At 39.4% G+C, this 16,319-nt stretch overlaps 1 protein-coding gene across 2 annotated transcripts in view; it reads left to right on the top strand.

Annotated features, from left to right (window-relative positions):
- The window catches only part of atr (ATR serine/threonine kinase), an 86,700-nt gene that overhangs the window by 51,674 nt on the left and 18,707 nt on the right, over positions 1-16,319 (top strand). For both annotated transcript variants that reach the window (XM_072571974.1, XM_072571975.1), the window contains 11 exons: positions 732-910; positions 2,343-2,507; positions 3,308-3,399; positions 4,319-4,410; positions 6,098-6,275; positions 6,363-6,548; positions 7,288-7,447; positions 10,770-10,952; positions 11,603-11,745; positions 15,709-15,806; positions 15,900-16,138. In XM_072571974.1, coding sequence (XP_072428075.1) covers positions 732-910; positions 2,343-2,507; positions 3,308-3,399; positions 4,319-4,410; positions 6,098-6,275; positions 6,363-6,548; positions 7,288-7,447; positions 10,770-10,952; positions 11,603-11,745; positions 15,709-15,806; positions 15,900-16,138 — 1,715 coding nt within the window. The remainder of the gene's footprint in view (positions 1-731; positions 911-2,342; positions 2,508-3,307; positions 3,400-4,318; positions 4,411-6,097; positions 6,276-6,362; positions 6,549-7,287; positions 7,448-10,769; positions 10,953-11,602; positions 11,746-15,708; positions 15,807-15,899; positions 16,139-16,319) is intronic.

Raw genomic sequence — 16,319 nt, 5'->3', positions numbered from 1 at the left:
ACACAATTTGAAATATTGCAAAATATATGGCAAAACAAAATCCCATCTACTCCTTCACCATCACCTTACAATAATCAGGTACCAGAGTTCTGAGACCTGACCAGGGCAGGCCTTTTATAAACTGAATCCTAAAGCAAAAAAAATTCCTGATTCTTCCAAACTAAAGGAAGTTATGCATTTCAATATTTGCTCCCTCTAATGATAAAACCTTCACAATACAAACAAATCCTATTATCACTCCAGGAGGACCCCAGTTATATGCTTTCTGATGCACATTGGTTTAAATCATGACTCCAGAAATACTGACATTTTAATTTTTAAATCCTCTCATACGCATGGATCAAAACCCACATGCAACAAGTTCAAAATCAAAACGCGGAAGTAAATTTTTAATACAAAACGTATTATATAACAAATCCTTTATATGTCTCTTGCTGCAGGAGAAGCACAGGTGTGGGTGGAAATATTTTTTTTATTTCATGCATCAATGATGAGAGATTAGTGATGCAATGAGAACTTTGTTGTGAAACCAGAATAACTATTATTTCACTTGGTTAATTGCATGATGGATTGATGTATGTGACTAAAAAAAAACTGGCTGATGTAGTTAATTTGACTGACGGTTTATATGCTAATTATGTAGAAATATCTTGAAGGATGTTTTCTTTTGTGTACAAAATACTAATCCAATAAATTTGTTTACCACGAAACTGTTTGTTTTTTTGTTGCAGTTTCAAGCTCAGAGTACAAAGAGTATCAAAATGTCACCTCTTTTCTGGACCTGATACCCCAGGATGCACTTGCTGTTGCTTCATTTCGATCTAAGGCTTATACTCGAGCAGTGATGCACTTTGAATCCTTCATCACAGAAAAGAAAGAGAACATTCAGCAGCATCTTGGATTTTTACAGGTTAAAGGAATAAATAAGTAGTAGGAATTTACAATGTGGTCAGTACTTTAGAAATCTGGAAACAAGTTTGAAATATTTGAGGTTCAAAGAAACCTCTGTAAACTTATGATTAACCTGAAAATGCAGTAAACATTTCAGTATTCTACAGAAAATTTGCACTCTGTTAGGTCATTCTTTATGGTTTTCAGACTTTGTAAGGGAGTGTAATTCTCTTATAACTCATGCCCCATTGTAGCGCATTGTTCCTTGAATGACATTTGAATGGCTTCTGTTAAATACATACAATAAATGCATGTCATTCTGTTATGATGCTCATAGGCAACCTAAATGTGCAGGTCTTCTCATCTACTCTCAGTTGCCTCCCTCCAAACTTGCTGCACTCTGTTCTCTTCGGTCTAACCCTGACTTTGGTATTGAACCTGCCAAAAAGAATGGTGCTGTTGTCTGTCATGCTGACCTGTACCTGGCAGAGGCTGCTTGCCAAATCTCAGATACTGGCACCTATCTTCCCTTGACCATGACACCACCACTGAATATCAAGCTGTTGTTTCCAAGACTGTCACTGACTTCATCTCCTATGGAGATTTCCCCTCATCCCCTGAGCTTCCCACCTCATTGATCCCCAACCCTGCACAGCCTGTTTGTACTTTCTTCCCAAACTCCACAACCATGACCACCTGGTGGACCCATTGTTTCAGCCTTTTCCTGCCTGACTAAATTTATTTATTCCTATCTTGTCTCTAATTTATCTGCCCTTACTCAACTTCACCCCTCTTCTATTAGTGACTATAGAGACATAGAAATCTACAGCACAGAGAAAGGCCTTCGGCCTATCTTGTACATGCCAGTCAAAAACACCATTTACGGTTGTAATCCCAAATTTTTCTGATGCTTAGTTGGTTCCACAATTTTTAGTTTTTTTGGTCCTAGCTGCTTCCTTTTCACCAAGGACGTGCAATCCCTTTATACATCAACTCCCCCATCTGGATGGTCTGAAGGATCTCTGCTTCATCCTTCAAAAGAGACTTGCACAGTCTCCATATGCCACCACCCTCCTCTGCCTGGATGAATTCATTCTTATTTTGAATAAAAGAAAACAGAAGTGCAGGTTCTGGAATTCTGAAAAAGCATAGAGCTGCACTTATACTGCAGGCCTGGCAGCATCTGTAGAGAGAGAAATAGAGTTGATGTTTCAAGTCCAGTGATGCTTAGTCAGAATCTGAAACATGATCTCGATATATAAATTATTTTCTTTCATATTTTCAGCATACACAGTATTTTGCTTTTCCTTTGAGTGAATGCATTGTGTAGAGAAATTTTAATTCTGCATTTGACAAGAGCAGAACAACACCTGTGCAATGAAGTTGATTTTTAAAAAATGTGCAAGTATTTTTGTGGCACAGTAAGGACACTTTTCTTGTTCCAAATACAGAAGCTATATGCAGCAATGCATGAGCCAGATGGTGTAGCTGGAGTGAGTGCAATCCGTAAAGGAGAGCGATCTCTCAGAGAACAGATTTTAGAACATGAGAGCAGTGGACTGCTGAGGGATGCTACAGCATGTTATGACAGAGCTATTCAGTTGGAACCTGATGAGGTAAATGCCAGAAATGACTAACTCAATAAAAGTGCACCAATGTCCACTTTTTGACAAAAAAAATTGTAACCAGAATTTGTGTTTAAATTTTAATTTTAGATATTGATTTAAATGTTTAATTTCCATTCACACATTCTATCTTGCAAGTTCATTATACTTGGTCTGTGAATCTGTGGATAAATGATATGGTATTGAGCCCTTTATGCTCCATGCGTCCGAGGTTACTCTGTTTGGAATTCAGTTAACTCATGTAATCTGAGGTGCCAATGGAGTTCCTAAAGTGTGTCCATGTTGGATAATCTTAGAAACCAGACACAGGTGCTGCAGTTTGCGCATGGATGGATTGCAGGTGAAGATACTTTGTGGCTTGGTTTGTGATTTTCTCAAGGTATTCAGCACACTATGAATGTGAGCAGTAACACTTCCAACTACTTTCTTTTCCAACCCATTGACATCCTTTGTGAGAAAACATCTGGCCCTTATTCAGCATCTCCACATTGGTAGAATGATGGAAATAAAATTCCACTCTGTCCGTGACTTAATTCTGTTGAAATTTGAAATATTTGTGATCAGTATAACCTAAATAATAGGCGGAAGTGGGTACTGCAGATGCTGGAGATTAGAGTGGTACTGGAAAAGCACAGTAGGTCAGGCAGCATCTGAGGAGCAGGAGAATCGATGTTTTGGGCAAAAGTGTTTAGGTTAGATTCATTCATGAACATACCTAAATAATGTTTGAGATATGTATGTGTTTGTTGAAAGAGATCCTTTGAAAGTGGCTTTTTTTTTTCTTCAATCAGATTATTCATTATCGTGGACTGATGAAATCTATGCTTGGGCTTGGCCAATTGTCCACAGTAATCACTCAGGTTAATGGAGTACTCGCAAGCAGGTATAATTTAATCAGCCCTTTAAATCCATTGCTTTTGCAAATTGCTCAAATCACATTCATATTACTAAGTTATAAAAGTTAAAATATTGTTAATATTTTTAGACAGTCAAGTCCTCTTGACTGAATATGGATATTGATATCTTTATCATTAATTTATCAATGTTTCAAATATAGTGTTCTGGCCCTTTAATCATCTAAGTTTTATAAAACAAGCCAACAAGTAAAACAAAAGTGAAATGGACATTGTATGGCACGGCTTCCCAAATCTCCCTCACACTCCCCTTTAGCTGTTAGAATGAGGCTAAGGTGGTGTTGGAGTCATAAAGCACTATCTATCTCTCCAGATCTTTCATTCGCGTTCATTCTCATGCTCTAAATTATTCGCTATCCCACATTCTAATTCCTTGCACTCATACATTCTCTCTCTCGCTCTCGCTCCTCACCCCCATCTTCATTCTGTCATGCATGCATACTTTCGCACTGTCACACACTACCTCTCCCTCTCTCTCTCATAATGGGTCTTGTTCATTTTTCTATCATGTCCATACAACCAGATTGTGTCAAGGGTGGGCCTCACCCATAGAGGAGGGATCACCACCACAGTAAACTCCCCAAATCAAACGAGGATCTTCTTCACCCCTTACCACCCAGTCCTGATCTTACACCCTCCCCAGCCTTGATCTCCCAACTCTGCCAAACCTCTGTTTACTCCCTGCTAACAATCCCAATCATGACCACCACCAACGCCCCCCCCCCACTCCCAACTCTGGCCAGATCAATCTCCCTCTCAATCTGGACACACATGATTCAAAGCTGTACCTAGTGTAGATACCTCTGTATTAGCACAAATGAAAACAATTCACTCTTATAAGAACAAAAACTAACCTGTTATACGTTTACTTTTCACTATTGTTCACAGGCCTGAGTGGACCTCTGAATTAAACACATACAGAGTTGAGGCAGCGTGGAAGCTCACACATTGGGACTTGCTGCAGAATTATGTGGCTACAGGTAATAATTGAATCAAAATAAATTGGATTAAAATGTATTAACCATGTGTAAGATATCTCAAATGAACATTGGATTTCTAACACAATTCTGGCCCGCACCACCGTAATATCTTTGTGGTTACCTGCATTCAATTATAATACAGTTCCATCTGATTCCAGCTTCTCCTTCTCAAAGTGCAGGGAGAATTCTATCATATCATGGTCACTGCTCCCTAGGGGTCCCTTGACTTTAAGTTTTCTAATCAAGTCTGCCTCCTTACCCATCACCAAATCCAGAATTGCCTGTTCCCTTGTGGGCTCTACCGCAAGCTATTCCAAAAAAGACTAAGACGTTCCACAATTTCCTTTTCTTAGGATCTGCTACCAATCAGTTTTCCCACTCCATCTACATATTGAAGCCCCTCCTCCATGATTATTGTAAGAGTGCCTTTCTTATATGCCGTTTCTAGCTCCTCATTAATTTTCTGCCCCACATCCTGACTGCTGCTATGAGACTTGTACATAACTCCCATCAGGGTATTTTTTCCTTTGCAGTTGCTCAACTCTACCCTCTCAGATTTTGACTCTATCTTTTCTTGCTATTAATTTCATTTCAATTCTTACGAACAAGGCAACCCTGTCCCTCTCTGCCCATCGTACTTGCCAATTTCAGTCTGCGCTACGAGCTCATTTACCTTGTTTCACGATCTGCATGGATTTAAGTACAGCACACTCAGCCCTCCATTAATTGTGCTGCTTCTTATAGTTATTTTCTTACCTGCTGTGCCTGAAGTTATGTTTCTGATTGTTTCCATACTCTCCGACCTATTACTTGGTTTGGAAACTTTAATAACCTCTGCTGAGTCCTCTCCCGGCTTTAACTTTTTCCATAATTTTCCATGCAACTAAACCCACCCCACCACAATTTATAGCCCTAGTTATGCAGTTCACCAGGACTCTGTTCTCTGGTGGAACCCATCCCATTGGATCAGCCCCCTTCTTCCCCAGTATTGGTGCCAATGTCTCATGAATTCAAACTGGTTTCTTCCACACCAGTGTTTGAGCCACACATTCAGCTCTTTAATCTTGTTGACTCTGTGTCAATTAGCTCATGGCTCAGGAGGTAATCCAGAGATTACCACCTTTTGGTTCTGCTTTAGTTTGGCCCCTAGCTGCTCATTCCCTTTGCAGAATGTCTTTCCTCTTTCTGACCATATTGTTGGTACCTAAGTGGACCATGACAATTGTATCATTTCCCTCCCACTCCAGGTTCCTCTGCACCCCAAATAAGATATCCTGAACCCAGGCATCAAGCAGGCAACACAGCCTTTGGGACTGTTGGTCCTGGCCACAGTGTCTATTTCCGTGGCTATATTATCCAACTACACTTTTCTTTTCTCCCCATCTTGGATGGTTCCCTGTGCCGCCATGCTATGGTCCGTTTGCATATCCTCCCAATAGCCCCTGCTCTGCTCTGGAACCTTCTGGTCTATCCTAGGAACCAGAATATAATTCAGATCCAAATTATGGTGTTTGTAATTTTCTTAACTCTAACATTAGTGCCTTTTAAATTTAAATACTACCTTTGGTAGTAATTGTACAAAGTACAAAAATGTGTGACTGGCAACCTCTAACGATAACTTTAAGTGACCCTTGTGACATATGTCTTTTGACTTTGTGTAAGATCAGCTGTAATAATTTTCTTTTAGAAGGGAAATCCTGTTCTTGGAGCGTAAGACTTGGACAACTGTTGCTCGTTGCTAAACAGAGCAACGCAGAGCGTTTCTATGAACAATTGCAGGTTACCCGAGCAGAACAGATTGTGCCTCTCTCTGCAGCAAGTTTTGAACGAGGGTCCTATCAGCGTGGTTATGAGTACATCGTCAGGTACTATTAGGATTGACCACACTTGTAGATATTTTTGCTCCAACCATATTATACAATTCTAATTTTGAGTAATTTTCCTTGACCCAGATTGCATATGTTGTGTGAGCTGGAGCACAGTGTCAGAGGATTGCTTCACCAGGAATTTGGGGAACATCATAAAAAACAAGAACATCCTCTCAACTGGCAGGCTCGGCTAGAAATGACTCAGAATTCCTTTCGGGCTAAGGAGCCCATCTTGGCCCTACGCAGAGCACTGCTCCATGTCAATAAAACGTATGTTGACATATCTTATTTATAATTTTATATAGAGAACTACTTAGTCTAGAAATGGTGCATTTGCAATTTGGTGATGATTTGCTAAGTTAGGAAAGTCTTTCTGAAGTCTAGATATTGCATATTACAACAATATGCATTTGTATCTCCCAATGTTATGGTTAGATTATTTCTAAATCATGCTTCAGGCTGAGCCAACATGTAAAACCAAATGTGAAATTAATCCTGAAATTCCTGGGAGGCCATACATGTGTTCCTGGACTCGACCAAGTGTTTCTACAATCTCCGCTGTCAATGCTATTGGAAGATCTCAATTAACTTGAGTTGTATTAATCGAGAATAAGTACAAAATACTATGGATGCTGGAATCTGAAACAAACACAGAGAATGCTGGAGAAATTCAGCAGGCTTGGAAGCATCAATGGAGTGAGATTGGGACCTGGTATGTCTCCTCTTCAGACTGCCTTTGGTTCTGAAGCAGGATCATACCCAACTCAAAACATTAACACTGATCTCTCCACAGATGCTGTCAGACCTGTGGTTTTCTCCTGCATTTTGTGTTTCTTTGTGTTAACAGAGGCCTGGAAATGGGTTTAACACGTAGGGATGGTTATGTAGCTAAGGCAAACAGTTTCCTTTTGTATGGACTTATTTGATGTTATTTTGAAGAGATGCTAAAGCTATTGTGTTTTCTAATTCTTTTTAAAAAGTATTGATTTTAATCTGTGATTGTAAATAGGACAGACTACAGTGAGCTGGTTGGAGAATGTTGGCTGCAAAGTGCCAGAGTTGCCAGGAAAGCAGGTCATCACCAAACTGCATACAATGCTCTTTTAAATGCAGGCGAATCCAAATTACCTGAGCTTTACATTGAAAGAGCAAAGTGGCTTTGGTCCAAGGTATGTCTAATATTAACAAAGTGACACCACTTGCAAGTTTTACTTGAGGGATGTAAGGGAAGTCTAATGCAAGTTGCACTCAGATGTTTGCAGGCATCAGTAACCACTAATTATCTCAACTTATTCCAGGAAAAAAAGATACTGGTGATGAGTTGATAGTTAGGCCTTCTTTGTGAATTATATAAATTGAGATCACACTAGTTCTTTCATAATCTATTTACAAATTTAACACCTAAAATCAGCTGCTTTTGCAACTGCCTCAACTCAGCAATGTTGAAATTCTCTTGGAAGTCGAGGGTTGATAGTTCAGTTGCAGTCCTGTTTTTCCCCCTTTTCTGTATATTTCAGCTCATTCTTAGCTACAGCTAGGGCAAGTGATTTCTTAGATTGTTAATTGATATATTTATGATGTGGAGATGCCGGAGTTGGAGTGGAGTGGACAAGGTCAAAAAGCACATGACACCAGGTTATAGGCTACAAGCTAATTTGAAATTTTATGCTTTTGTAACTCAGCTCATTCCTCAGGCCTGAGGAAGTAGCTGAGCTTTGAAAGATTGCAATTTCATATTAACATGTTGAACTAAAATCAGGAGTCATTTGCTTTTTTGCTTTTTGTTATATTTATTTGCCATTTGTGAGTTTTTCATTTTTGTAAGCAGTGATACGTATATGTGCAGTTTTCATAATCTCAAGTGAAGTCTAAAGTTAGCCAGGAGGTAGATGTTAACACTTGTTAACTCAGTGTTAACACTTCCTATTTTCAAAATGGAGTCTGCTTTAAAATGTGTAAGGGTCATTTTATAAAAATTGTTTTTAAAAACTTTAGATTGAAATGAGAAAGAGCTGTTTTAAATTCAGTGTTTGATAGTGGCTGTAGTTTCACAAATCAAGTAACCTGACTCCCATGCCAGCCTAAACAACTGTTTGATCAAGTTTTGTTGGTAATGAAAGGGGTGTGCAGTTGTAATTTTGCTACCAAAGAAGTTGGTTGATCTGTGGACAAGTGACGAGTTATCAATGACAGAGACTCTTGCCTGCCAAAAACTATTTGATTGGAACAGCTTGGAGCTGAGGATAAATTACAGCGAGATAGAAGTGTTCATCCCTAGTTCAGGAGTGGACACTGTTCTCTGCAGTCAAAACTCACTGTGAACCTGAGGAAAACCAGTTTACCTTTTCTACAACAGTTCTGTATGTTATTACTTTTAAATGATGAGTCAGGTACTTTTTGAGTAAACTGGCCATCTTTTATCTCTTACCAATCAGTGGAAGCATTCGAAGAAAGATGACTCAATGTGCTGGCAAGCAGATGGATCATAAGGATAGTCTCAATAACAACCTTGGAAACAAAGACGACAGAACTGTTTTTCCCATTTTTCCACTCAACCCATAACCTATTCACCCTGTCAGTTTGTCTGTGTGTGTGTGTGTGTGTGTGTGTGTGTGTGTGTGTGTGTGTGTGTGTGTGTGTGTGTGTGTGTGTGAGAGAGAGAGAGAGAGAGAGAGAGAGGGGGAGTTTCAAAGAGGATTAGAGTTTTAATTAGGGCTGTTTTTGCTATTAGTTTATAACTGCCAGTAGCTAGAGTCTAATTACTTATAGTAAATAGTGATTCTTGTTCAGTTCAAAAACTGGTCCATGCTTTCTATCAATGAGTCTGAAAAATCAGGTAATTTTAGGAACTTTGTGTACTTTATGAAATGTTTAAATTCTGGAAGTAGCAGGGCTCGATTTACAGTGCACTAAACCAGTGAGTTGTCACAAGTGTAACTTTGCAGATGTATGTCCTGACCTAGTGACTGTAATTTTACAAATGTTCTCTTATGAATACAAAACAGAATGACTGCTGTAGTTGGTAGTCATTAAACTGTTTCTTTAAATCTGCAAGGATTTATTCAGATTTCAGATTTCACTTTCCATTAAAAACATTCTGCAGTTCTTATTGAACACCAGTTGGAGGGTTACTTTTCTGACTAAAGGCCTATGACCAGCAGTGTGTCGCAAGGATCAGTTCTGGGTCCACTAATTTATGCCATTTATACAAATGATTTGGATGTGAACATAGAATGTATATTTAGTAAGTTTGGAGATGACACTAAAATTGGAGGTATAGTGGGCAGTGAAGAAAGTTACCTCAGAGTACAGCAGGATCTTGATCAAACGCGCCAATTGGCCAAGGAATGGCAGATGGAGTTTAATTTAGAGAAATGTGAGATGCTGCATTTTGGAAAGGCAAATCAGGGTGGATCTTAGATACTTAATGGTAAGATCCTAGGGACTGTTGCTGAACAAAGAGACTTTGGAGTGCAGGTTCATAGCTCCCTGAAAGTGGAGTTGCACGTACATTGGATAGTGAAGAAAGCATTTAGTATGCTTGCCTTTATTGGTCATTGCTTTTAGTGTAGGGGTTGGGAGGTCATGTTGTGGCTGTATAGGACATTGGTTAGGCCACTGTTGGAATACTGCTTGCAGTTCTGGTCTCCCTGTTATAGGAAGGATGTTGCAAAACTTGAAAAGGTTCAGAAAAGATGTACAAGCATGTAGCCAGGTTTGGAGGATTTGAGCTATAGGGAGAAGCTGAATTGACTGGGACTATTTTCCCTGGAGTGTCAAAGGTTGAGGAGTGACCTTGTAGATGTTTATAAAATCATGAGGGTCATGGATAGGGTAAATAGCTAAGGTCTTCTTCAAGGGTTGGGGGAGTCCAAGACTAGGGGACACAGGCTTATGGTAAGAGGGGAAAGATTTGAAAGGGATCTGAGGGACAACCTTTTCACACAGAGGGTGGTACATGTATGAAATGAGCTGCCAGAGGAAGTGGTGGAAGCTGGTACAATTACAACATTTAAAAGGCATCTGGATGAGTTTTGAATAGAAAGGGTTTAGAGGGATATGGCCAAATGCTGGCAAATGGGACTAGACTTGCAAGAGGATATCTAGTTGTTTTGGATGAATTGGATGTGCTGTATATCTCTAGGACTAATCTTACTAGAAGATCTCAAACTGTAACATAAAGAATTTCATGTTTTTCACAACAGTGATTCTCAGTTCACCTCAAGTAACATACTTGGTTTCAGCTCCTCAAAATCAGTTCTGTGCTGAATGTTCATGCTTGCTCAGTACTTACTTTGCATTATTGCTACAGAGTCAGTTTATTCTTTAAATCAGGATGAGAGTGAAGTGTAGGATCTGTTGGTGAAAGAACAACATGTTGATCTCTTAGTATCGAAAGAAAATTGAAGTCCACGTTGAAAAACTAATTCCTCTTGATTATAATTAATTATTTAATACTGTGTAATGAAATTCCATTGAATTTATTTCTAGGGTGATGTTCACCAAGCATTGATCGTCCTGCAGAAAAGTGTTGAGTTGTGTTTTGGAGATGCAGAAGCTGAAATTAGTGATGATAAAAGCTGCTTAATAAAGGGGAAAGCTGTGCTGTTGGTTGGACGTTTTATGGAAGAGACAGCGAATTTTGAAAGCAATGCAGTTATGAAAAAATATAAGGTAACTGAATTACAATTTATGTTCGTATCCCAATGATTCTGAAACTGAATTAATTCCAATTAATACCAATCTTGTGAAAGTCCTCCCAAAAGAATTTTAATTTCTCTTAAAATTAAAAATAAATGTGACTTTTTTATTTGCCCCTCCTCAGACAACAAATCTCCAATCTCTGCTGAAATATTAGGATATATTTTTTCCATACATAAGATTAAGTACAAATGGAGAACCCCACAGCTCACTGCGGAGATTGGCTAAAGAATTCATCTTCGTCGAGCACTATATTGGTGGATACCTAAAGTTAAACCCTGGTGTTTGATATAAAATATGAGCTTAATATTGGAGGCGTGGACTTATAACATTTCAAATTTCATTGTATATTTAAGACATATATATAATTTTAACTATTAAAATTGTCAGCATCTCAAAGTAATCAGAACTGTCACGCATTGATTTAATTCTGAAAAGTTTCATTGGCTCTGATGACATCATTATTCCATTTCATAAAGATTGAATATGTGACAACTTTAGTATGCTTTTATTTTCAATTATTTTATGATTGATAGTTTACAGGTTTATTTTTTTTTAAAAGAATGCTTAATTATTTTCTTGGTTCATCCTTCAGTATGACAAATCAATTTCCATGTTTGCAGGAAGTAACCACTTTGTTACCGGATTGGGAAGATGGACATTTTTACTTGGCAAAATACTATGACAAATTGATGCCAATGGTAACTGATAACAAGATAGAGAAGCAGGGAGATTTGATTCGCTACATCGTCCTTCATTTTGGCACGTAGGTGTCTGATTTAAGTGAAGATTCTGCTCGGTTGGCTGTTGTGCGGTGCAGTTGGTCCAATCCCCATATATTCTGTAAAAGATCATGGAGGCCTGTCCTTTTACCTGGTCCCAGGATTGATGAGGTGGTGGCCTCAAGCTATATAAGCATTTCTCTCTCTCCAACAGAGGTGTAGATTCATCAGGTTCTCCATGTACTATGGATAATTAATTACAGTACGTTCTTCATGAACAAATGGAGAATGTGAGTTAAAGTATTTGGTGTTGAGAATTCAGTATCAAATGAGTAATGCGTGAAATGGGATTTTTTTTTCCATTTGTGTACCTTAGAGACATGTTAATCTCAATTCTAGCACTGGGTGTTACAAGTAAACATTCTTCATTAATTCATGAGGTGTAGGCACTGCTGGAGGTTATATCTCTTGGATCCAGAAGATCAGAAGTTCGGTTTCTTGAAAACCAACCATACTGGATTGCCCATAATGTGAGGGGCATTAGTCAGAGGGAAATGGGTCTGGGTGGGTTACTCTTCGGAGGGTCGGTGTGCACTTGTTGGGCCAAATGGCCTGTTTCCACACTGTAGGGAATCTAATCGAATCTAGAGTTGCTGGCCCTTGGGAGTTGAATTCAAAATCAAGGAATAGTATGGCATGCAGTCTCGTTATAATATTTGTGTAACCAATCCACTTTTAGAGAGCAGTCATTCTTCCACTCCCAAACAACACCCTGTCCCAGTAAAATTCTGTCTGTCTGTCTGTCTCTCTCTCTCTCTCTCTCTTTTTACTCGCTTTCTCTCTCTCTCTCTCACTTTTTCTCTCACGCTCTCTCTCGCTTTTTTTCTCTCTCTCGCGCTTTCTCTCTTGCGCTTTCTCTCGCTCTCTCACGCTTTCTGTCTCTCTCTCACTCTCTCGCTGTCTCGCTTTTTCTCTCTCTCGCTGTCTCGCTTTCTCTCTCACTCTCTTGCTTTTGCTCTCTCTCTCTCTCTCGCTTTCGCACTCTCGTTCTCGCTTTCGCGCTGTCTCGCTTTCTCGCTCTCGCTTTTTCTCTCTCTCTCTCTCTCTCTCTCTCGCTTGCTTTCTCTCTCTCTCTCTCTCTCACTTTTTCTCTCTCTCTCTCTCTCTCTCTCTTGCTGTCTCTCTTGCTCTCTCTCTTGCGCTCTCTCTCGCTTTTGCGCTCTCTCTCGCTTTTGCGCTCTCTCGCTTTTGCGCTCTCTCACTCTTTCTCGCGCTCTCTCTCTCTCTCTCTCTCTCTCTCGCTTTTTCGCTCTCTCTCTCTCTCTCTCTCGCTTGCTCTTGCTCTCTCTCTTGCTCTCTGCGCCTCCCCCCCCCCCCATCCTTAATAGCCACACACGCAGATGGCAAGCAACATGAATTCGACTGGGACAACACTACTATTATAGGACAAGCTGAACAGAGAACAACCAGGGAATTCCTAGAGGCATGGCACTCATCCACAGATTCAATCAATAAGCACATCGACCTGGATCCAATATACCGGCCACTACAGCGGACAGCTGGAACTGACAACCGGAAGTGGCAGAGACAGGCCACTATAAATGTCGGAGGAAAGATCACAGAAGCGCTTCACAGGAGGCTCCCAAGCACAGAGGATGTCACCTAGACAGGGGACGAAACGTCTGCAACACAAATTCCCAGCTCGGCGAACAGAACCACAACAATGAGCACCCGAGCTACAAATTTTTTCACAAGCTTTCTCTCGCGTTTCTCTCTCACACACTTTCTCTCTCTTTCTTTCTTTCTTTCTTTCTTTCTCTCTCTCTCTTTCTTTCTTTCTTTCTTTCTTACTCTTTCTTTCTCTCTTTCTTTCTTACTCTTTTTCTCTTTCTCTCTTTCTTTCTTACTCTTTTTCTCTTCTCTCTTTCTTTCTCTCTTTCTCGCTCTCGCTCTCACTCTCGCGCTCTCTCCCTCTCTCTCTTTCTCTCTCTTGCGTGCTCTCTATCAAATATTTGAGACAACATATATTTATGATGATACCACAGTGATTCTGAAACAATACTAAAATAGTGAAAGTCCTCTAGCATCAGGAGGGCTATGTGGTTCTAATTTAAATATTTCAAGAAAGATTGACTTGAAGAGTTGGTGCACATATCTTCTGAACGTAAGAAGGTTTGTTTAAGAATCCTCTTGCAAGGATGCCTGCCTTGAAGAAGTTTTTCTCCTCTCTCGACAAGAATCTCAGGGAGTCCCTCTCCCACTGCAACTCCCAGGTCATTTCCTCTGCCCTGAAGCTCTTCAACCATGTCCTGAAACAAACTCCCTACCACAGCCACATTTGCTTCCTCCCCATGACTTGTCCAACCTGCCTATCTTCTTTTCCATCTATCCACTCCACCCTCCCGCCCCCCCCCCCGACCTATCACCTTCATCCCCTCCCCCACTCACCTATTGTACTCTATGCTACTTTCTCCCCACCCCCACCCCCCTCTCGTTTATCTCTCCACTCTGCAGGCACCCTGCCTCTATTCCTGATGAAAGGCTTTTGCCCGAAACGTCGATTTTCCTGCTCCTCGGATGCTGCCTGAACTGCTGTGCTCTTCCAGCACCACTGTAATCCAGAATCTGGTTTCCAGCATCTGCAGTCATTGTTTTTACCTTGTTTATAAACTAGTTTGACCTAAATCCTAATTGGAAGATTTCATTTCCACAGCAGAATATACAAGTTCTTTTAAAAATAAATTGATCTTTTTTTTAGAGCTCAGCACTGAATCTCCATGTTTCTCAAGTCTGAGGAATAAACTGCATTGTTTTTGACGTTTATTACTTCCAAGAATGCCCAAACTTGCTTTTTAATTTCAATTAACTTTAACAGCTTGTCATAGTAAATAAAACTAATATTTTATTATTTTAATTTTTAATAACTTATTTCATGGATTCTAAGCAATAAATATTCCCTATGGAACAATGAGAAAAAGTTCCCTCTTTTTTACAATGTATAAGATTTCTTTTTCACTTTTTTCTCCTCCTCCTGCAATAATTTTACATTCATTTTTATATGTTCTGTAAAATTGCAAGTTCTTTCAATCCTGAAATGGACCAATTTTTGAAGAAGAAAAAAATACATATTTCATCATTTATGTCATCATGACGTACAAAATACTTAATGGTCAATTTACTATTGAGATGTAGTTATTTTGTAAGTAAACAATGTAGCCAATTAGTGCATAGCAAGGTCCAATAAGCAACAAATAAATACTGAGCAATTAGTCTTTTGACGTTGAGATTGAGCTGGGAGTATTGACAATTACAGTGGGTAAAAGCTCTCTGCTGCTTTTCAAGAAAAAAAGTGCTAAAGCATCATTCTGTTTATCTAAACGAGAACCTTGGTTTATGCTTAACTCCTGGAGAGTGATTTACATTTACAAACTGCTGATTCAATGAGAGTGTGACCAAATGAGTCAAGCAAACACTTAAAAATAGAGACTGAACATTGTGAACTCCTACGTTTGTGTTCAAAAAGTTAAATTGTATTCCTGAATAGAAGTTCCTGTTTGTCCAACAGAATGAATGTACAGATGACCAAGGTCACAAAATAGGTTTTTATTTTGTTTAATTTTGCACATTAACTGACCTCTAGGTATGGGTCTAGATTAGAGTGATGCTGGAAAAGCACAGCAGATCAGGCAACATCCAAGAAGCAGGAAAATCAATGTTTCAGGCAAAAGCCCATCTCTGATCCTGATGAAGGGCTTTTGCTCGAAACGTCGATTTTCCTGCTCCTCGGATGCTACCTGACCTGCTGTGCTTTTCCAGCACCACTCTAATCTAGACTCTGGCTTCCAGCATCTGCAGTCCTAGTTTTTACCTACCTGACCTCTAGATATGTTTACGTAATTATGGTAGTGTTCACAAATTAAAATATACATAGTGACTTGGTATATAAAGTTGTTTAGTTAATGCTATATTTATGTAATGCTTATTGTGTTTCAAATATTAAATGACAGTTCACTGCGGTTTGGAAATCAGTTCATTTACCAGTCTATGCCTCGAATGTTATCACTGTGGCTTGATTATGGAGCAAAAGCCTACGAGTTGGAAAAAGGTCAGAATACTTGAATTTATATTGATGTTTGCATTTTCACAGCAAATATTTTCATAATTTTTTTAGTTTGATCCAAAATTGTTTTCTGTACAGCATCTGGACGTATTGCTGATCGTATTGCCATGAGAACAGATCTTGAAAAGATTAACAAGGTGATAGAGGATCACACGAACCACCTGGCTCCCTACCAGTTTCTGACTGCATTTTCACAGCTGATTTCACGGATATGCCATTTCCATGATGATGTGTTTGCTCGTCTGAAGGGCATTATTGTTAAGGTTTTCCTAGCTTATCCTCAGCAGGCTATGTGGATGATGACAGCTGTTTGCAAGGTAATTGGATGATAGTATTTCAAGGTATAACTTCCAAATGAATAGTGTTATTTATAATCAGAGGATATAGGATTCACTGTCACTTAGAGCGTTTCAGTTAAGTAGCATAGATGTTTTTCTTTCCTGTCTCCAGGTAAAATAGCTGGAGCTTCCTTCCTAACAGCACTGTGAGTGTACATTC

This window comes from Chiloscyllium punctatum, chromosome 6, assembly GCF_047496795.1.
Source record: "Chiloscyllium punctatum isolate Juve2018m chromosome 6, sChiPun1.3, whole genome shotgun sequence".
In the NCBI taxonomy this organism is placed as follows: domain Eukaryota; kingdom Metazoa; phylum Chordata; class Chondrichthyes; order Orectolobiformes; family Hemiscylliidae; genus Chiloscyllium; species Chiloscyllium punctatum.
This window is presented reverse-complemented; position numbering and strand designations above follow the sequence as displayed.